General features: G+C 37.2%; 1 protein-coding gene across 2 annotated transcripts in view; it reads right to left on the minus strand.

Moving 5' to 3' along the window:
• RETREG1 (reticulophagy regulator 1) overlaps positions 1-23,932 on the minus strand; it is a 69,870-nt gene that overhangs the window by 38,360 nt on the left and 7,578 nt on the right. For both annotated transcript variants that reach the window (XM_064443412.1, XM_064443411.1), the window contains exons 2-3: positions 15,292-15,398; positions 13,471-13,501 (exon numbers count right to left, since the gene is read on the minus strand). In XM_064443412.1, coding sequence (XP_064299482.1) covers positions 13,471-13,501; positions 15,292-15,398 — 138 coding nt within the window. The remainder of the gene's footprint in view (positions 1-13,470; positions 13,502-15,291; positions 15,399-23,932) is intronic.

Here is a 23,932-nt window from a genome sequence, read left to right on the forward strand (position 1 = left end):
GTTGCCAAAACCGAACACCTGGAGATACCAAATCAATAGAACAAGAACATGGGAAAATTTGTAATGATACCTCCATGAAATACAATACAGCCACCAACAATCTGCAACTCAGGAACTTTCAAAGCCAGAGGGGATGATTTTTTTATTTAATAGCCTTCAATTAATTTTCTTCAAAGAACTATCCTGTAATTTATATTTTTAATCCACATATAACTCTAATGTTCACAACAATCCTGTGTCAAGGATTTCTAAAGCTTAATTACATCTTTTTATTTTTCCTCAGCCTGCTGTTTTGATGCCTCCTCATTCCAACAGCACGAGAGAAAAAGCATGCTTCTTATGGTATCTTAGAGACCTCTATTATTACCTTAATTATTCCTCTTTTCTTTTGAAAAGTCCTATCTCATTTACTTGTTCTTTATATGGAAATAGTTCTGTATAATTGTTCTAACTTGTTGCTCTACTCTGGATGATTTTTCTCCTGTATCTTTTTCTAGGAGGTAACGGATCAGAACTACACACAGTATTCAGGATGTGGACATCGAACAAATTTATAAGTAGCATGTGGCTGTGCTTACTTTTGCCCTGTATGTCTTTTTTACTGACAATTAACAGCAGATATAGTCTGTTGATCAATGCTAGTTTTGTGAGACCACATCTTATTCATGAGTGGTTACAGTCACCTTTGGACACTATTATTCTAAATGTGAATTCAGGACTGGTGTTCCTGCGTAACTTTACAGTCACCTGCACTGAATGTCATACGCTATTTCACTGTGAAAAAAATCCTGTAAGGATCATCTTAAATTCTTCACAGTTTGTCCTTTTCTTAATTTCCTTGAATAATATGGTACCTCCAGCAGTCCTGGCCCTCCCACTATTCACTGCCTTTTCAGGATCACTTACATTTATCAGAACAGTTCCAGCCACACTGCTGCAGGACTCATTCTCCCACCTTCCATTAACACCAGGGCTAGACATTTACTCTCACTGTTGCTGCCTATATTCCACCCATTTCTTTATTTAATTATTGGGATCATATTCTCTCATAGTCCAGAGTTACTTATTTGCTTGTAGCTAATGCCATTTGGAAGGTCAACTGGCCTACATAAATCTCTACTCAGCATTCTGTCAGTCTTCTCATCTGAAATTCTTAATATAGATTTTTAAAGAATGTCAATATTTTACTTTTAAAAAGTATTTAAAAAAATTATTTCAACTACTTTCCTATTGGATATTTTTATATTCACTGTGAAATCCTCTTCATTGTCTCACACTATGAACTGACCTACAGTAACATCATGGCTACAGCCACGTCAATGATCTATTAATTGTACTACCAATCCAAGCGCTTGGTAACAAACAGGCTCAACTTCTGAAATAGTATCATTCTCCTTTTATCAAATCTAAGGAAAACCTAGGAAAAGGAAGTGAATGTCATATGGTGCCATGACCATAACTTTCAGGTGGACTTGGGAGAACTTTCATGTTCTTGTGCTACAGTAAGTATTTACCTCTGAAAATTTTTATTAAACTGGTCTCTTGAATATGTCTGATCATCTGTATTTGAGGAGAGGGGAAACTTGCAGGGCATGAAAAACATGCTGAACATGTGCTACCCTGTATTTTCCTCAGTGTAAAAATAAAAGACGTGTAGCTTCATAGAGCTGATTTCCAGTGTTATTTAGACTCTAAAACATCTTGTGATATTAACAAAAAAAAAAAAAAAGACATTAAATATATTTCATTAGGTGAATATGCGACATCTCTTCTGCCAGTAAGAAAAAAGAAAAAAACCAGAAGACTCAGGGAAGGAATATCATCATGTTTGTTTCAAAACAGCTGTGCTGTTCTACTCAACTGTATGGCAAAACACCCGAAAGAATAGAATATGTTATTCTGCTGATAGGCTCACATGCTTCAACAAAACTGCGTGCCAGGACATTCCTTACTAAATTCGTGCCTAATCAGATGTTGTGCTGGGAAACACCCCCTCACGTGTTACAACCACCCAGGCGTCTGCAACATTAAAAAAAAGGGGGGACTACGACTCTAGGTTCTCATGCCCCCTGTAAATAATTTCCATCATGCGTTTTGTAATCTAATGCTTGTATTTGGCAAACCAAATGCAATTAAAGGTCAAAACCCAACTACTATATAATCTCAACTCTACTTACTCTAATCTTTTGCCTGACTGTCACCATTCTGAAGATTCCAAGCAATGACGTCGCTTCCTTCCACAGCAATAACTAGTATATATTTATAAATACCTTGTTTCATTAATCATAAATGTTTCTTGCTTCTGTTATCAAGTCTGAAATTAACTGAAACTGCCTGTTTCTTTTTCCTTCTTATTACCCTCAAGTTTCCAATATGCTTTAAAAATTGTTTAGAATTTGAAAGCTTGACAGGATTTAACTCAAATAGGGCTGGTTAGGAGACCTGCACGTATTTTCTCCTTGTGAAAAACAGCATTTTACAAAACTCAAAATGTAATTTCTATATTCTTGCTGCATATAGGGAGCATACTGCATATGGCAAACTGTGCAGCACTATAAAATTTTCACTCTTTACTCCTGTTGTTGAGATATAAGACAGTACAAAATACTATTTAAATAATTCAGTTTCTCAAACCACATAAAATAGTACAGAAAAGCAAGCTTCCTAAGCACAGAAAACAGTTGTCGATTCAATTACTTGGGTTTCGGGTTCTAGAAACCTTTGCATTGTCTGCAGAATGACCTGAAGGCCGGTCTCCCGATGCTGAAATCAATGCTCAGGGACAACTGGCCCCAGAACCATTTCTGTACATCATGTATACAGATTCTCATGAACCGATTGATGCTGATTTTTGTGGCAAGAAAAGAGATCTGTGAATGGCAACAACTGTGACAAGCAATCACCAAAACTGGGAGACAAATACCTCTGGTAAATATACCTATGGCAGGTTTGGTATTTGATTCAGAAACTTTTTTGTGTGAAACAAACCCGGTTCTTCTCAAAATAATAAAATAAAAAGGCAACATTTCTGCCTACAGGAAACAGATCGTACAGGCCAATATTAAAAGGGGAAAAAAGCTATCTGTACTTGCAGGAGAAAAACATCTTTTTCACATTTTTGTGTTTGGCATAAGCCATACCATCGCTTTTCATTTTCTTTAGTGATAATATGAAAATCCAGAATATGGTTAAGCTTGCTACCTGTTTTTACAGAGTTTTTTTCTCAAATATGATTTGACTTGTGTTTAAGAAAAACAATTCCAAAATGAAACTGTTCAGTTTTTTTTCTTAAACCTAAAAGCAGTCTATTTAAAGTAACTCTGGGGGCTCCCTGAATGGTATAGTTTATAAATACCCTTTAAGATGACAAGTCAAATGACTTCAGGATTGTAAGTTATCTCTCACAGTTGTTCAACTGTTAAAATGGAAAGTGGTAAGAATAGAATAAAAATACCCATGGTGAAAATGTTACATGTGCAATGAGATAAACATAGGGAAGAGGACACATGACCGTTTTAACATTAATCTTTCCACTTAAACTTAACTCTCTACCCTTTAAAAAGGTCAGTTTTGCAAACTTCTTGCCTGATGAGCCATTTGAGGTCTGTTGTTCTGTTCAAAGCTCCACACTGATCAGAAATGCAGTCTTCCTCTACTTATGATCTGTCTGGTAATTGTTGTAACTATATTCTGCTGGTTTAGGCATTAATAATAATTCAACAAAACCCACCTAATTATAACGAACATTTTAAAATACATACCAAAAGTGAAAAATATGAAGTTACATTTGCAAGCAGAACCAGTCTCTGAAGCTGGCAAACGTGTCCAGCAACTCTGTGGCAATCAAACAGGCTGTGCCTAGACTAGGTAGTAGTTAAAATTATTGTATGGTATAACCCTACAGAGAGTTACAAAAATGATGTTTTGCCTGTATGTCAGTTTTCTGTTCTCTTTAACAAGGCTTGGTACCTTGCTACTCTAAAAAAGTACTATGTTTGTTAAACAATTCCGAGATACAACAATATGCAACTAAGCTCTACCTGTCTCGACATTTTACCAAGTCTGCCTAAGCTCTTTGAAATCTTTTAAATAGAAGACAGCCTTGCTAACTCTGAAAGTTGCCCTAAAAAAAGGATATTCTTTAGAAGGAACGGACTTTTTCCAGTTTGCACTATCTACAAAGCCTGAGAATACAGTACCTCCACTTGAATGTAAGGAATTAAGGATTGCATTCCAACCAGTAACCTAGCGTTAGTTCCAGTGTACTGATACGTAATGATGTACATAGTTACAACTACAAATTGCGAGACATTTGACATGGGTTCCCACCATAAAGTAGAAAACCCCAGAGTACCGAGTACTTGTTCAAAAGTCTTTATGGATTAGAGATAAATATTCAGGGTGAGGGCTGACAGAGGCAGGAAGGGACCAGCTCTTCTGTTCAGAATTACGTGACTGCATTCAGGTCATCTCCTTTCCCTGTCTGAGCCAGGTAGGAAGGCTTTTGCTACCCTTCAAGAGGCAGTGCATGACTTGAGCCTAAGTTCAACATGTGAGTTGAAGCACACCTGTCCAAGAACGAATATTACCTTTTGGCTGACATTTTATAAGAGTTATGTCCAAACCTTTTGGATCCTTCAGCTGGAAGGATCTTCATCTAGGATATGAGGGGTCTTTGTCACTTTCCCCCAGATACACTTTATTCCAAGTTTCACTTTCTTATTGAGGAAATATCTGTCAATCACATCCTTGGACGGGTTTTCTTAAAATGTTATTTAGGCTGGCAGCCAAAATAAGAGTATGCCCTTCTACACCCTGCCTCTGAAGCATGCTATTTATAATAAACACTTTGTAAATATAAACAAGTCAAAAAAAGAAACGAAGCAAGGGCTTTATACTGAAAGTGCAGTAATACTCAGAATTGACAACAGTGTATAAAGTGTGCCTGCCAGTAGCTGACAATTTCCAAGCAGTTTTGAAAAAAAAAAAACAACATAGGGAAACAATAACAGATGCTATGATTAGCATGAGAAAGCTGATCTGCTCAAAAATGGTCAGAAGAACAACTTTTTCTTAGAGTCAGGAGGTACCCAAACATTGTCCCTTTTCTTTTAATTCATTTGATACTCTCTGTGGGAGTCTTGCAACCCGCAACAAGCAAAGATTAATTGCTTGTGTCAAGAGACGTCCCTGAATACAGACAGAAAAAGTGATCTGAGATGGACGGTACCAGCATAATTTCTCTGTAATTTTTCAGATACAGTTTTTCTACAGAGATGTTTACAGGCTTAAGAAATCAACCCATGAAGATGGGATAGGTATTTTAAGAGCAGCTTGTAGCTTTCATAGTATGTTCAAACTGTGGCCTGCAACTCAACACAGAAAAAGAGTATGTTTTGTTTTCCCTGTAATTAGACTTTCACAGCTTTATCTCTGGTGCTGAAAAAAAACTTGTGCCAATATTTCCATATCAGTAAGAAATGTGAAAATACTAAAAAGTGAAGGACACCTCCAAATTCCCTTGCTGAAAGCTGGGAGAACTTGGCCAACGGCAGGCAACTGCACTGTACAGATCAGGAAATTCAAATGCAGCACCTGCCATACTTGCTCTTGTCTAAGATTGAATAGTAGATCTACGCACTTGTTACTGAGATAGTGCAAAGTTCAGAAAGACACAATTGGCATGGGAGAGCTCCAGAGTAACACTAACCATTCTGGCAATTTTCTCTTTCAGAATCTCTGCTTTGTTTCTCCACTCACTTCCTCGGTGGAATTTTCTGTATTTGTTTTATCACGTTCCTTTCAACTCCCATCAGCTTCCAGGAGTTGTTTTGTTTACTTAGTGCTGGAAACAAGCTGAACTAAAAAAAACCACCAAAACACCTGCAATGCCACATATCTTGTACTTAATGTTGAGTTAATACTGTAATCAAAAGAAACGTTTTATCATTACAATAAACATAGCAATAAAAAAAAAAAGATGTGAGACAACCTAGGAGATCGTAGGCAGCAGCAGGGAGGTCGCATTTTTTCCCCTAGTGATGGTAATATGGGTATTACGTGACATGCCAGCGAGCATGACACAGAGCTACCAGAACTGGGTCAGCTCAGAATTAGCAGTTCTTAGGTTGTTCACAACGTACAAATCCACCTGGCTGCACTCACAGGTACCTTTAAGAGGACTGCATTTTTGACACAGCAGATCCAGAAGCAAAACTCTCATGAATAATTGAACAGTGACCGCAGCTCCATACTTTAAAAAAAATAGACACAAAATAGAGCTGGCTTTACTGTATGTTGAAAGTTGCTGGAGAAAAGATGCTTTATGTTTAAATTAAAAATGACGAACAAAGGCTGTATTTCCATCCTCCCATCATTATGGAGCTAGAATTTTTCAACTGAGTCTAAGAGTTCATTTCTACCAATGAGTAACAAAGGAAATTAATTACTGAGTCACTTTTGCACAGGATGCAGCATACCCTGCAGTTTGCAAAGACTGCACTTACGTCAGGTATTTATTTCACACATTTAATCATGGATACAGTGGCTTCACTTGAATAAAAGTATTTCAAACCTAGTTTATTTAAGCATAATAAAAATACACGTCTTGCTGTGCTGGTGCCCAGATGACCATTTTTCCAACATGGAGGCAAACTGGCAAAATCACAGAATCATAGAATTATTTAGGTTGGAAAATACCTTTAAGATCATTAAGTCCAACTATAATGCTAGGTATAAGGATTTTTGAAGTCTCCACATGAAATCTCCTGAAGTTGTTCCATGAAATTACTTCTTCTGACTTATTAAAGGAATAATATTTGTTTATCCCTTGGAAGATACAAACAGAACACTAAAAAAGAATAGCTTTCAAACAATATGCTTACAAATGATTGCTGAAATCTCCTGTCTGTGAGAGATTAGAAAGACCAAAACCAACTGTCAAATCAGGCTATGTGAGGTGTTCTGTATCTTGAATTTTTAATTAAATATTTGTATAAAACCACTTTGTTATCAGAAGAAAAGTTTTTCCCAGAAGTAAATGACAGCAATCTTCTGAATGGCTCCCCAGTACCTCAGTGCTGCAAAATCAAAATATACAATATGGAAATCTTTCAGAGCTCTCTGAACAGAATAAAGAGTTTAATACTTGATAATTTTGACTGTAACTAGCCACTGGGTTAGAGGAAGGGACAGTACTGTAAGACAAATGAAGAGAGTAGTATATTTCTCAAGGAATTATGGTTTATGAAGATAAAACTAGAAAAAAATAGGGCTATCCAAGCAATTTCAGATCAACTACTCTCACTTGGATACTTGGAACGATGCTGACCAAGTTAGTAACAGAGCTGAGAAGCTGTTAAAGCAGTCAAGGCTTATTCAGCATCCAAACAAGTAAAAAAGAAGGCATATTTCTTTTTAAAAAGTACATAGCCCGCCCTAAAAGGATGGATGCATATATCTGAACTGTTGCAATGCTTCTGAAAATTTCCTGTATGACACTTTAAAGCAAACTGCAAAAATATGGCTTACATGCAATCCCCAAAAGATAACTTCATGTTTAACTGAAAAGCCATACTCGAGGGCAGGTCTTGTTAAGTGTCTTGTTAAATGAGATTGATATGTCTCTAGCATTTGCAATGAGTATCCATGCTACTCCTTCAGATGAGTGAGTGGCAGTACCCTGGGAGGCATGGCAGAGACTGTAGAGGAACGAATCAGGGTTCAAAGAAGACCTCAAACTGGAAAATGGCATGAAACAATCAACCAGCCAAACTCATCAGGGACGTATATTTGACAAGCCAAATACATGAACGCACAATGGGAAACAACTTACTAAACAAGCAGTGTAGTGAAAAAGGAGAATGTTCCCAACTGGTTATAAGCTACTTGAGTTATTTGCAATAGCCTTAGAAAAAATAAATCTATGTCTGGGATGGATTTAGAAGATGTTTGTATTATACAGCACAAGTCATTTCTTTTACTTGATACTGTAAGGTCTCAGTTTGGGCATCATGCTAGGAGCAATACAGATACTCAAACATGAATGATTAAAGTTTCTGAAAACATAACTCATGACTCAGCAAATATTAAACTGGGTTGATGGAGTATATTGTTATTAAAAAAGTTAAAGCAGCACCAGTAAAATTCTGCTGGTCCTTTGTTTCTGCTCTTACTTCCTCAGAAGTTACTGCTTTCTTGCACCCACGATAACGTTTAACTTTTATTTTTAACTAATAGGGACAGAAGGCAAATAAGGCTTATAGAAAGAGGTATGCAGTTTTGTTTGGTAGTAGTAAAGAGGCTGGACAATTCCAACATTTTCCCCTCACCTCTTCCATGCACCCTCCATCATGAAAGGTGAGTTGGGCTCCTGGAGATGAGGAAGAGAGGAAAATGTCTTGTGATGACTAAGGCAGAGTCACATTATAACCAAATTACTGGAGAACCACAGATAGCAGGCCTGACTTCAAAAGTTTGCGGACCACTCCATATGAGAAATTGGCCTTGGCTTACATTAGCTTTGTTCCTATCTACAACTTCAAGGAAATGGATTAACAAACATCAACCAGAAATACTTCCGTAACAACCTTGATTCTGTTTAGATTTCCTAATGGAAAAAGACCACTTATTTCCTACTCTGCTCATCTGCAACGAGATTCCTTCACAACCCCCTGAAGGACAGAACACTTTGTTTTTGAGATATGAATAAGAAGCATATCCTCGAGGTCTCAAGAGTGAACTGAATACACAATCACACTCTTCTGGAGATTGATTTCAGAGAAGCTGCTTGCATACACAAAGAGACAGAGGTAAATCTAGTCCCCCTGCTTGTTTGTCAAGCCCTGCTGTGGAATGATGTTCCAGCACATTGCTGCAAGAGTCGGCTTCTCACTGTAACCATGAGCACCAGTCAGTGGCATCTTTAAGACAGACAGGCCTTCAGACCAACAGGGAATAATGACACAAGGGTTGTAAATGCTCTTACTCGTCTCACCACCACAGGCTTACTGTATGTATTCAAGGGAAACAAAAAGTCACCATTAAGGTACAACGTACCTGACCAGCCTACAGACATTTCGTTTAAGACAAGATGAATCATGCTATGTTAACTCACAAATTATTTCAACTCTTTCTCCGTTGACCACAAAATAAGACTAGGCAGATTACATCAGAAATCTTTAGGCAAATGATTTACAGATTGTCCTAAGCCAACCCAGCAAGCAAAGCATATGTAAATCAGAGGTATGCAAAGCCTCACACATAATAAATGAAACATGGTAATTAGAAGAAAGGGAGAATTGTCTCGTTTATCTTTAGTGATAACATGAAGAGTTTTTTTCCATAGCTGTCAGTGACATATTAGGAAGAATTTTGCACAGGTGCATTATGGAGCTATGATTAGATTCAGAAGACTTTTTATTTTTCTTGGGAAAAAAATATAACCACACATTGTGTGAAGTCTGTCAAGCTCTGAATGGCACTAGGACGGAATATTGTTCTTCAGTGTGCACAGACCATTGCAATGCATACAAACATCTATGAGCTGGGCTGACGCAGGCATGGACTTTGTGTAGGTCAAAAGATGAATTCAGGTTACGACCTGAATTTGAAGATGATCTGTCACAAAAGGGATTTAGCACCTGCTGGCCCAATAACAGATGTAGCCCCGTACCAAGCAGTAACACACTTTCCCCAGGAAACAAGCAGCAACTTTGATGGCACTGGAGGTCCGCAAGTATCACCGCAGCAAACTCTCAAAATAGGAATCTCTGAAGGAGGTACTGGAGGAGAGGGGTGCTGAGAAACAGGAATGTTCTGGGCTTAACAATAACCTCTGCTTGCAACCTTCTGTCGGTGAAGGCTATTGTCTTAGAAATATTCCAGTTGGCTAAGTAAAGAGCTTCAAGAGAGCTTCAGTATTAGCTCATGGTTTTCAACATCAAGTCCTGAACTGCTTCAATAAAGACAGCTGACAGTTAAAAGCTGCAGTCAAGAAATGTCTGTTTTTCTTGTAATGTTCCTGTTTCTTCTTACAAAAGTCTAAGTCTTGGTCCTCTTGGGACCAGAAGAGAGCATGCAAGTCTACCTGGGAGGAAAGCCCCCCTCTGGGAAGAAGTAGTCTTCCTTTCAAAATACAGGGCCAGGAGAACCCTTTCAGGAGTTATTTTCATGGCCTAAGGAATTCTATTCAAAGTATAAAAACATACTAAGTATTGCACACCTACTGCAATCTGTGTGGCTGATGCTGCTATTAGTACAGTAGGGAGCATAACGCAATCTCTGGTCAGGCAAGTCTCTCCCTAGAAGTCAGTAGCTTTAATTTGGTTAAGAACATGATAAAGCATAGAGGGACCTGAGAACTAGCTGTGCAGATCTTCCAGTTTTCACAGCATTAACTACTTTCTTGCTGGCTTATTCTCTTTAGTCACTTTCTGGTGGCCATTTTAAAGGACTGTTGCTTAGTCTCTTCTCAGGCTGCAACTGATTTTTTTTAGGCTTGCTACAAAAGGATATTTTTTAATGAATATTAATTAGACATCCTTAAGTTTGATCACTAAAGAAACAAAGGTGTGACATAATTCCTGCATATAATTTTAATACAACTGCTAGCGCTGGCTGGAGAAGCACCAGGTTTCAAAGAAATCTTGCTAGGACAGGAAAACATAAAGCAGCTTTATAATGAAAAAAAGTAATTTAACGGGTGACCTTCTCCAGTGCTCCTTTAATAGTTATTATTAATTTTTTTTAAAAAGGCAAGATATCAGTAGAGAAGTTCCTCAGAAACAGAAGCAGATTCAGAAACAGAACATATTACAAGAGCCTACTTCACTGAGAAAGGTTTAGGACGAGTTCTCATCTTGGTTCTGTTTGAAAATTTTTAACTTAATACGGTACTAAATGACTCCATTGGAAATAATGGCACAGGTTGTCTTACACAGATATATTTTAAATAGTAGCAAACTAGCATTCACCATTTGAGTTAGGGCAGTGAAAAAGAGAAGCTACTCTTGCTTCCGTGAGTCAGCAGTGCTCAACAAAGACCAAAGAGGACCAAAAGCAAGTGCAGGAAGTTACCAGTATCTTTACTGAGGGACTCTGATCTCTGATGCTTGGAGTGTATGTGCAGCAGAAGGGATGCACAATGCATGCCTACGTAGAAAAAAATTGCAAGTTTCCCAACAGCGGTAATCAGTCATTCATCTTCCAACTACCACAAGCTTTAATTGCAAAAACAATAGTACAAAGCATACCATTTCACTATTAAAATAATCATAAAGCTGTGCCACCATTTATGAAGCAACATATTGCGATAGTGACTGAATAATATTAATTTTCAACAACTGAATTATGTATCACAAAGGTAAGACAGGAAACAAGTCTGTTCAGATCATTTGTTACTTTCTGACTATATTTTGATAAACTAAACAGTGTGTTGCAATGCTGTTGGGCACCAGAACTGGACATTTATTCAGTTAGGCCATTAAAATAGCTCTTGGCACAGTTTTGGCGCATGCCATCCAGCACCTTCCAAAAGAACCCAAGTTAGTTTCGAAGGTGGCACAGACCAGGAGTTATTTCCAGTCTGCACAGGGTCCTTCTGTATGGACCATAAGGCAATTAAATTCTATGGACAGCTTTGTGCTTGTAGGCCATGAGGCCAGAGAATGGTCACGAAGACATTTATTTATTAGAACAAGCATTGCCTCTCATTCAAAGTACCACAGATCTGTTTTTTTTCCTCTGTATGTTATTTAAGAGCATGTGATTCTCTACAGGGTAGTGTTTTTTTCTAAACAGGCAGTATGGGGATACATTTGACACAAGCTGCTTATGTAAGATTACACGAAAACAGTTTTTCATATCCAATCTTAAGTATAATGAAAAGCGACCATGCACTCAGCCTCAACATCTTACAGCAGTTCTTCCAATTTCAACCCAATGAACAGGCATATTTATACGTTAACATTCAGAAAAAAAGAAGAATATACAAAACCACAAATACCCACCTACAGTGCTAACAAATGTAAAGACTTTATGTGAACTTAAAGAATTTCTAAATAAAAGCTAGGGTGCACTAGCTGAAATTTCATTTATGCTAAATAACCTCTCTTAAAGCCACCTTAACTCCAGAGGACTGTGAAGTGTCTAAAGCTACATCTATTTTTAGAGAAGGTATGCAGGAGCCAGAGAACTGCAAACCAGTAAAGACTCATCTCTGTTCTGTGCAAACTGTCAGGAAATCTAATAAAAGACACGCATGCTGTCCTATGGCACAGTTTTGTAAAGGACATCACATCACAAGTCTTCTGTGCTCTCAAAGAGTCAAGCAGCTTGTAAATGAACATTGATATCCATAAAATATCGCCTGGATTTCTGAGAAGGCTTTTAACAAGGTCTCATAAAATGCTTTTACGGAGACTAAAAAGTCATGGAATATGCAAGGAATTATTCTGGAAAAAGATGGAAACCAACTGCAAGGAATTGTAGAACTTTAACGAAGTATCAAGTGATTTGCTTGTCAAAAGGCAGATGAAATGTGAAAAGATTCACGGGGGGGGAATCTTAAAGTCACATGGGCTTTAGGCTGACTTCTACTACTTAGGAACATAATCTTCAGGTTATTATATCCATGAAAACATCAATTCAGAGCTGAGTAGACGTTAAAAAAAACCCAGCCAAGCACTGGGATTTAGTTTGAAAAGAGCAGAGGGCATTTTTTTATAACAATGTATAGTCTTATGCTGCGGACCATGTATAGTCCAAGGTATCCCCAAACACTGAACACTATTTCCAGTTCTACCCCCGCCCTGTGACAAAAGGTATAACAGAAATAGAAGTGCAGAAAAGCACAATGAAGATATTACAGCTACAGAGAACTTCTCTTTTAGGAACAACTAAGTAGTCATGGACTGAACAGAACAGAGGTTTATAAAGTCACAGCTTGCTTGAGAGTATTAATAGAGAGTGATTGCTCACTGTTTCTTCCAACACAAAAAAGGTAGGAAGAGATTAAGAAGCTATTATATAGCAGTAAACAAACACAAGGCTGTGTTCACAAAATGCATAGTTCAAGCTGTTCTTATCTGTGCTACAGGATATCACGAATATCAGAAGCTTGTAAGAACAAAAGCAATGAGACAAATTCACGGAAGGTCAACCTAGAGCAGTTTAGGGGTAAAGAAGCTGGGAGGGGTTGGTGGGTGGTGGTGGGGAACAGGGAAGAGATCACTTCTGGTACCAGAAGCCTTTTAACTCAAACCTGCTGGAGACTGGAAAAAAAAATACACTTTGTAGAAAGTTATTAAAAATTAAAACTGACAAACAGTAATAAACTTAGAAAAGATGCTAATATCAAAATAATTTGGTTCTATTTTGAGGGAAACTAGACTATTTTTAAATTCCAGACTATAAAAAAGAGAAAATATTAAATAAGCAATATATTAAAAATAATAAAAATAATATACCTACTTGCCCGTGATGGTCCTCCAAAGCTGTGCACCTGCAATTGTGGGAATGTAAGATGAAACACAATGCACTATACAGAAACAATATTTTTTTTTCTTTATTCATAAGGAATGTTCAAATTTGGGACAAAATGACTAAGGAAGACTCTGTAACAGTCAAAACAGGAAGGGTATATTAACTTAGAGTAACAGTTCTTGAATTGTTTTCTGTAAACTTAACATACCAGTTAAAAAAGTAAATAGAAAAAATCAATATCTTATATTGCTACATTTTCACATGGAAGGAGAAGATAACCAACATAACTTACACTTTACATCTACAAACTGTCAACTGCTTTCATTACATTTCTTATGAATCTGTAATAGTCTTGCCATCTAGTGGTTGGCTGGAAGTGTGAAGTAGCTACACAGAAGTGTTGTACTGGCAAGAATTTTCTTCTGCTTTTTGGAGTGGCACATCACTGATTTCGAGTCACTACCACAAGATTTCTACAATATTACTTCAAGAACCTGATTGTTCTTGAACTCTGTGTACAATGCCATCAAGTGCAATAGTAAAATAAAAAAAAGAGTTAACTACAGCAAAATAATCATTCTTTAAGCTAGGAAACACAAGTCTTCTTAGCCTCATCTCTATGATGAATGGTTAAAAATTCACATAGAAACGGGAGTGAAACAGAAATTAAGATGGGGTGGTATTCTTACTCTCTTAGCTTTATCAATATTGGTACATCTTGAGTTTAGTCAATACAAAAATATTAGTAATTACAGTTAAGAGAGTTTACGTAAATCACCACCTTCCAACTAGTGAGGTATTCAACATTAGGGGTGCCTTATACAACACAGAGCCTAAAAATAAAAATCTGCTAAGCTTTTCAAGTTGGCCTCTGAGCTTGCAACGCTCAGGTAGGAAACAGAACGGTAGTAAGACTCTGGAGGAGGCAATGACAGCAAACCATGCTTCAAAAAAGGTTACAAATAACTGCTGTAACTTAGCGGGGAACAATAGGCTTTGGCAGTCCGAAATGACGCGCTAGTACATCAAAGAGGAATGCCATGCTTCTCTGACACCTATTTCCTGCTTTTGTACTACCTTAAGGTGATTTTTCAAACACTTTGCATCGGGATTAAACATCAAATAAAAGGCAAGATAAGGCAATTATTAAAAACAAATCTCCCTGACAATGAAAATTACAGACTGATGACCATCATTTTGCCACAGAATTTTCAGGATGGTGATGAAGCACAGAACACAAATTTAAAAAAACAAAAGAAAAGAGACCCAAACAACCACCAGCCCAGCCAACTCAAGATCCCTTTCAAACTTGGTTGTATTCACATAAGACTTTATACACACTGGAAAGTAAACACTACATAAAGCAGAAAAAATATTGCTCACTTTTTATTTCAACTGTGCTAAAATAGGTAGTTTTTCAATCTATTTACTAAGTTGCCCAGCTGATATTTGGTTTTACCAAACTTTCCATCAATGGTGTGATTAGAGTCATGTCAAAAGAAGTAGGACTGTTTAGGAAAGCTTTGTATTTTAGAAAATAATGCGTTTTTAAACCGAGCAGTTACAAAACAAGGATTGTTCACTGATACCAGTTATACTCATGCTAAAACAAATCTCCTAATGCCCTTTCTATAAAATATAGCAAAACTTCTCTGAAATAGTAACAGATCATCATAGATATATTATTTCTCTCTGAAATCATCTAATACTTTTGCAATAATCAAAATATCAAAGCGGATTTAGTAATGAACTAACATGCTCTGAATTGCAGGTGTTTAAGCAAGGAACTCTATCAGTATACTACCCTACCTTTTATCCTCGAGAACACCAAATCCTTTATTATCTGAAGAACTAGCACTCCAAGTATTATGAGGGAAGTCAGATGATACACTCTCCAAGGGGTCAGTGCAACAAACCTAGAATGTCAAGAAGAAATAAACACTGAAGACTTTTAAACTTATTGGAAGTATACGCAAACTGACAGCTGCTATTCGTACTGAAAATAAAGACAAAAAACCCCTCCTGATATTACACTAATTTAATTTTGTTCCTCCCCACAACCTTTTCACATGAAGCAAACACCAATACCTCCAAGCATGACAGTCTCATTTAAAGGTGCAATCGTTAAACATACATTGAGTTTGGAGTAGTTTTCTGTCCACACTTTTATCTAAGCACTGAGGAAGTACAGAAAACAATATTTCAGTTATTGCATAGGACATTACTTTTAAAATCAATTGTTTTATTAACATGAATTGTCTTGGCACAACAACTTTCTTTTTTATTCACATACAAAAAAGGTTAGACATTTTATTGTGTTCCCTACAGGACCTATGTTCACACAAGATTTTTATACATACGATTCTTTCAAATGAAAAGATGAGGTAAAACTATCATTCATGGTATAATTCTCAAACTTGTCTTCATAATGAGCTTTTTTAAGTTTTGGTTTTCATTATGTATAAATTTTAGAACAAACAGACCTAGACTCAGAACATATGATTTGTAATCCCATGCACTGTTGACTTTGCTATCCAGGTCTGTTTGGATACTAGCTCTTCTGTTTTACTGGCAAATATCTTAACTCACAAAAAAAGTATCTGAAGCCTAAAACAATTAAAATTCAATTAAATAAACAAAAGCTGAAGTATTTTATTAACTTGTTTCAAACACATTAAGTCAGAGATCTGAATACAGATAATGAGTACGTTAGTATCATTTTCAAGGTAAAAGCAAAAATAACTAATTAAAAAAATCTGAGGCTAGCCAAAACCAGTAAGAAGCCACTGTCCAAGGAAGTCGATCAAATGAGAATACCAGCAGAAAAAAAATCACACAAAGCTAGAAGGTTTCTGAGATACCTCTTGGATTTGAAAACAGGGCAATTGGCCACCCAACTACTTGCTGCTGTAGAATTCTTCTGGAAGGAAAAGCAGGAAGGGAAATAAAGGGAGTAGCAAGCAGGGCCACTGGAGGAAGCCAAGACGCCCTTTAAGCACATTTGGATTTCTAAAAAGAAAAATGACTTCTAGGTGTTTCTAACAACCTCAGGATATGCTGCAGTTTTGGAAAACTGTTCCAGTATTCCTTGCAATTCTCAAAAAAACCAGGACTGCATCAAAGAAAATATCCATGCCACTAATTTTCACATTTAACCAATCACCCTGAGCAGACCAGGATATGATTTCCAATATGAACAAACAGGTTCACTCTGAAAGTGTTTTCTGCATAAGAAGGGTTTCTACATCTGTGCAGAGTTTGAATTGTAAGACTACTCTATCAAAAAAAAAAAAAAAAAAAAGAGTATGAAATAAGTACCTCTATATAACCCCAGCCAGGTCAAGAAAAGCAATAGAGATGTTTAGAGGAAAAATTATTACAAGATACACTCTCTCAAAGCTGCCCAAGCGTAGATTGTTAAATCAAAACTCCTAACAGCTTTGCATCACATTGTCCCACTATTTTTCTTGGAGGTAATCCTCACCATTAAACATCCTTGATTCTGTTTAAGGATCAAGTTTAACTGCACTGAAGACTTTGCTTAGCTTACTTATTTAACTTATCGATAATGGAGAAGATGTGACACTGCAGAGAAAAATATAATGAAGAATTTTTCATACAACTTCTAGGCATCAGAAGTTTGTAACAAATGCAGACCTTTAGGTTATGTGGCCTTAATAACATGCCTATTCTGTAGGTTCTTTGTGGTGCTTGTGCATTAATGTTTTATAGAATCAAACAGCATGCCCTGACTTAGCAATTGCCATTGGCCTGTCCTCAATGGTTTAAAGAAATACATCGATACTGAAATTTATGTATCCATGTGTGAATGCATGTGTGCACATACACACACATTTTAGTAGTTGTTGAAGATCAGATGCTTACTAAGAAGGTTTAGACTGTCTTTCAAAGAATATACAGAACATGTCTGACCTACTTTATGCTCACAACTAAAACATACTCCTAGTTTCACTGCAATCACAGCTGACACCTGCTGTTAAAAACAATTGCACTAATGCGGATAAGGATTAGCAAACAAGGATTAACAAGGTAGCATCCTCTCTGAAAGATGATTCCAAGTCATGTCATTCTACCTTTGTGATACTGCAGTCTTTCTGCTCCATAGGTTTTCAAGAAAAAAACCTGTAATCTAGTTGGAGCAGATAATGTAGTAGCCAAAAATGGGCTCTTCACTTATTTGGAGAGCTTTGAATTGTTCTGACTGGACTTTCCATGCTCTAACAATATTAGCTCCCACACTCCTTCCTTCCCCACTTCAGTACTGTTTCTTTACCATGTGGTGTTCGCAAGAAAGACTATCTCTTATGAATTCATTCACAGCCAGTGTGTGTCAGCCCTCAGATGCTCCAGCAATACGGACTAGCAAAACTGTGTGCAAGTCATGTCAGACAGACCAATGTCCCTGAAGCCCTTACTGGTTATAAAATAGAGTCATTAAGGTTGGAAAAGACCTCTAGGATCATCAAGTCCAACTGTCAACCCAACACTACCATGTCTCCATGCCCTGAAGCTGGTAAGGTCCCCTTGTAGGTTTTTTTTTTGTAGGTTTTGTTTTTTTTTTTTTTAATAAGTCTACCATAAACCTATCAAAAAAATGCTGGGACCTGAAACCCACTTACTATGCTAACAGTGTCAGGATTCAAAATTCTTACAGGAATTATCAACATGATGCACAGCAACCAGACTAACAAAAGGTTTCAGTGGTACTTTTGCTTATTATTAGGAGTTAGGACTTTTTCCCACCCCTTCTTTTTTAAGGAAAAGAACAAGAGTTTACTTAAGTATTTCTAACACACACACACACGTATCTGGCAGAACTTAAAGGCTCCAGAATGACATCATCATATACTATATAAAATACTTCTGTTTAGTAGAAGAATCAACAGCAATAAACTTTTATGCTTTCTTTTTAAGCAATAAACTAACCAGACTGAATTTCAAATTGTTTAATTTCTTCTACAAGTGATATGGAAGTAACAACCATTACTAGACACCTAAACAAGATTTGTCCCCCCATGAAATTCTGCAGTATTTTGAAGGAAATGTTTTGGGGTTTTTTTCAGAAAGCAAAGGTTAAAACAATGCATAGAATTATGCATTTTTACATAATGACTTCAGCAGTTAACAGAGCAGCTTGCATGATGAGAGGGCAAGAATCTCTGCTGTAGACAGCATGGGACTGCACAAAAATGGTCATGAGGTGCCACAGGGCTCAGTCCCCAGCACTGGCTGAAATAGGTACCCCGGCACACGGGAGGCCTGCACTCAGGCAGAGCTCCATAAGTAGGATACAGCCAACTGGTTTCTGGGCATGTAAGAAATGCCTCAAGCCTCTCCCCTGGGCTGATGGTAACAGTGGCCTCACCTGTGAAAGATGTGCTCTGGCTGATGTATAGAGCAGTCAAGTGAAAGAGCTACTGGAGGCAGTAAGCAGGTGGCAGACCACTACGGAGTATGATCTCCAAAATCTGATTGGGTAAGCAGCTGAGCAACTTGATCTGACTGCACCTCTCTGAGGAAGAGTTCAGACTAGCTGACCTCCTGTTGTCCTTCCACCCTACATTCTTCTGTGCAGGAACAGATGGAGCCGAGCCTGCTTCTGAACTCCACTCTGGGAGACTGGGAAACCATGATTATAAAAAGAAATAGGAGAGAGATCAACTATTGACTGTTAGGATAATTAAGCAGTGGCTGCCCACAGAGGTTGTGGAATTTCCATCCTTGAAGGCCATCAAGACAAAACCCTGAAAAACCTGTTCTGAATTAAGTACTGATATTTTCTGAGCTGGAGGTTGCACTAGAGACCTCTCAAGGCCCCTACTGACGAGAACTATATTTTCATTCTATTTTAGTCTATTAAAAGTGGCTGGCATATCCTTTTCTGTAAGATGCTGAGCTTAGATCTTTAAGGCATAACAGTTACTATTTCTTGGCCTGGTTGTACTGCAGCTGGACTGAAATGTTTCTAAAAGGCAAAATTAAGCATCAAAACGTGACTACTTCCACAATTAGAAGTCAAAATTCTTCAACTGCATAATGGTAAACCCTACTGCAATTTTAAAATAATACATAAACATACAATACTACATACAAGTGTGAGATTTACTGAAAACTTCTGAAACTCCACTGAGAGCTACCCTACCTGCTCTTCAGCACTTCAGTCACCTTTATTTCTTCCTACCTAGATACAGTTACAGAGTACAAAATCGTTTGCTTAAATCCCATAATGCAACTTCTCTTAGCGAGTCATGCTTCTTTATTTTTAAAAAGTGTCACACAAATAAGTACGTGTTGCCATTGAACTCTATTGCCTATTCAGAAGCTGCTGAATTCAAATGTATCCTTTTCGGTATTTTGGCAACTTCCGTGTTTTGCTAAAATTTTATGTTTACGTTCCAGAATGGTGCTCTGACTAAAAATAAAAAAAAGAATATCCATTTGACAAGCTTCCCATAGCCATGAAGGTCAGATGGAAAGAAAAGATGGGACAACAAATGCAGATGAAATCCCAATGGCAAAAGCAAGACTGCATAGTAGCAGAGCAATGCATTAAAACTAATGATTAGGCCTAAACTGCTTAGAGAGCTCCTTAACTTACTCCTGGTGGTGATAGTATCTAATATCGCGTCACCTAAAGATAGAAAGTACCCTACGGCACCTTGTCCTTCTTCTCCTTACTCCAACTCTTTATAGTATGGATGGTCATATGTCAATACTGGCAAGATATGTTAACTAGCAGAACAAATCATCCATTGGATCTGTTATATCAGAAAGTAGCCACCTCCCAGTGCAGAGCTCCTGGGACAATTAACCGCACAAACCTGATCATACAGAATCATCTGAATGGCACAAGCCAGGTAAGAAATTTCAGAGGCAAATATTGTCACACAATACTGCAGGCTGTAAACATAATGAGCTCTTACAGGGCATGGCAAAAGCTATTTTTAATTGTACTTGTGAGATACAAGGAAGGCACGGACCTACTAAATTGCTTTAGAAGTTAAATATATCAATTTGACAATACAAGCCTCATTTCAGCTGTGAAGGTATATTTTTTACAACACATTCTAGAATTATGAATGTCTTGTACTTTGCAAATACAAACTATAAGACAACATTTCATCAAGAAGTAAACAATTTAGATTATCGGCAGCCAGAGCTAGTTATTTCTGGAAAGCCTTAGTAGGTAGACTTTTAATAACCATCTATCCTTAGATGAATTCCAGAAATAACCACACAAATACATGAAGGCTGGGAATAACACAGTCATCAACATGGGGCTCTGCTTCACCACCAGCTGTTACGACACATTGACTGGCTGTGTAAGTGATTTGCAGACTTTAGTTCAGTGCTCAGCAAACACGTACTTATATCTTGCAAACAGAGCCCAAACTCTTCAGAGTATTTTTGTGGTGTTTTAAATAGCATAGGTCGGTATATACGTATTTCCTCATTAGAAGCTAAAGGTAAAAATCCACTGAACACCTTCCAGCCATAGTTCTCCATAGAACCAGCCTTGTTCCATAAGACACAGCTATGATGCAGCACCGAACAAAAGTGAGAACTGTCCACAGCAAGCGTGGGCTATAATGTAAAGCAGCTAGAGAATGGCTCTCACTGGTGCAGATCAAATATTCCTAGGGCATTTTGAGAATGCTCAACTGCCAACAAGGGACACTCTGCTTTCCTTGTCTTCTAATTTTAAAGGTACGTCTACTCCTGCTCTTACAGGGCACTGCCCCACACTGTTTCAGACAGATGTCTACAGTGATGGCATGCAGATATGGAACAAATGTGGCCATAACTGTTCCCTGGTGGTAACTGCTTCCTGCTTGGAGCTGAATGTAGCCCATTCCATGCTTTCTGCTGGAGTGATCAGCACCAGTCTGGTTGCAACAAATTCTAATGCCTATCTCAAGCAAGATGTCTGAGGAAGGGGAGGAGGGTTAGTTTTCGTCTAAAAACAGCATGAAATGCACTTCCTGAAGAACACTGCTGAAATACACCACACAGGCAGCATCAGAAAGCTTGTGCTCTTACTGATCGCTGGCTCAACGATTGTGTTTGCCCTCTTGCGAATCAGGAGGCAATAATGTATATTAAATTCAACTATGTTTTATTTAAAGATAATTTAACACTTTGACTCTCCTAATTGAATACCCCAAAGCAGGTTTGCAAAACCTGCTTTTTACATCTACTAAACATGTGAATTTACAACTTTTATGTAAATTGCTCTTAGATGCAAATGATTTTCACACTAAGCTTCTGTAAATATCAAAATGCAGTATCTATAAGTATTAAAATCCAAATGCTCAAATATTCAGCACACTTGAAATCAAAAACTCAAAAATCTAGTATTTTTCTACTGTTTCTTTAGTACATTTTGGTGTGAGACAAAGGATTTAGGAATTACAGCGCAAAAATCCTTTCCCCATCCCTGCACAAAAAGTGTAAACACTCACTTAAGGCAGAACAAGTTCTGCAAACTTTTTTGGTAGAATCTCTTTATAGAATAGAATTTGGTACAATCTTATTCTATTTATATGCTATTTAACTGTCAAACTGCATTTCTGAAAGATACATGAATACTGCAGTATGGCAGACTCCCTGTTGCACAGAGGGAAACATATTACATGTAGCAAAATACATTTGTACAGTCAAAAATTTTAGAATGAACAAAGACTTTCTAAATTTATAGAGACTCCTCACCCCTACAAAAAGCATAATTTATTGAATAAAATAATTTCAAAACCCATTTACTCTACATCTTACGTTAATTCAGATTTAAAATAGGCACACCACCACTTTGGGTGCCTCACAGCTTGAACTCAAACAGCTGTATATCTGTTTAGCGGAAAACATGTGAAATACTAATAGATTGCTTCTTAAAATATGCACATTAAAAATGTTTAAAATTACTTTTAATTTAGTGGTGATAAGTGTAAGCTTCTGTACAGACATAAATTAGGAAGAAACACCTTTTTCACTTAAAGTTTTTTCTAAGTAAGAATGTCATCCAAGAACTTAGATATCTAAGATTTTTAATAAAATTTTTCAACCAGAATAGAACAAAGAACTGGAAAGCAGTCGATTCATGACTTATGTGCCAACCAGCAATGAGCTTTCCATTGGAGAGTGCCTAGAAGACTAAAAATTCTATCATTAAGTACATAAAAGTAGAAAACCAGAAGAGGCATGATTATTATTCTAAAACTTGCAGCATTTTCTTCAATTCTTTCTTTGTTAATCACAGAATCACAGGTTGGACAAAGACAACTCTGTCATTAACCTCTTATTCAAGAGGCTTATTTGTTTAGGTTTTATTCAAAAGATTAAGATCCTTAGTTGTTCAGCCAGAAAGCACAGATCAAATCAAACCTGAACAGCTGGGTTTTTTGAAAACCTTCTAGAACTTATTAGTAATAAAGATTTTGAAATATAACTAAATCTCTTATCGTAAGAAACAGACCCCCACAAACTTAAACTACTATGACAGCCACCTGTAGAAGCAGTAGTTCTCTCTGAGGTCTGTGCACAGGTTGCTGGGCGAAAGGCAAAGACTGCCGGACAATTCTAACTAAAGTTAGTAACACATAGGTTAGGAATTCAAACCGCATATTCTTTCTACCCCAGCTATAAGAAACAATGTTTCAAACTTATAGATAAGTCTAAATAAAAATGAAAACGGGGCAATTCTCTAAGCAAAAATATTAGAAAAATCTTTAAAATGCTCTGCATTTAATCACCAAAGAGGAATTTGCTTATAAGCTGGTAAAATCTGAAGTATATTGGTGGTCTGGGAAATAGGATCAAGTCAATAATGAAATGTTGCATTGCAAAATTATCTCACACTGTTTGCAAGGAAACCTCTTGGGGAATGCAGTAGTTCGAATCATGTTTCAACATCTGTGGCCTGTGGATCAGATTTACTATAACCTATTGCATTCAAATAGGCATATAAAATAAAAAATTGAGAAGGAGGAAGTTTAAATGACCTCAACAACACACCTTCTGAGTCTACCATGACATCAAATGCTACTGTTACATCAGCGACAACAGGGGATGGTATTTCCATGGAAGTTAAAATTATTTTGAATTAAACATGTAACATCCAATAACCTGGCTTCCTTTATTTTTGCAGAAACATGCCCAGATGACCTTAACTAACCTGTACTCTGGCAAAGTACAGAAGAAATCTTAATCCCTTTTTCTCATACAGTAGCAGCAGTTTGATGTTAAACAATCCACCTCTACCATGCTGCCCTAAATCTCCTTTTCTTTAATGCTCTCATTAGTCCTGTAACGTCTACTATGGAGCATAGCATATCCCCCTAAAACGTCCACTGTTCTCAAAATTCTACTTACTATTTGAAAGGTCTCATTATTTTTAATTAATACATGAAACTATCGTTTCTCTCTTAATACATTG

The sequence above is a fragment of the Phalacrocorax carbo genome, chromosome 2 (assembly GCF_963921805.1).
Source record: "Phalacrocorax carbo chromosome 2, bPhaCar2.1, whole genome shotgun sequence".
In the NCBI taxonomy this organism is placed as follows: domain Eukaryota; kingdom Metazoa; phylum Chordata; class Aves; order Suliformes; family Phalacrocoracidae; genus Phalacrocorax; species Phalacrocorax carbo.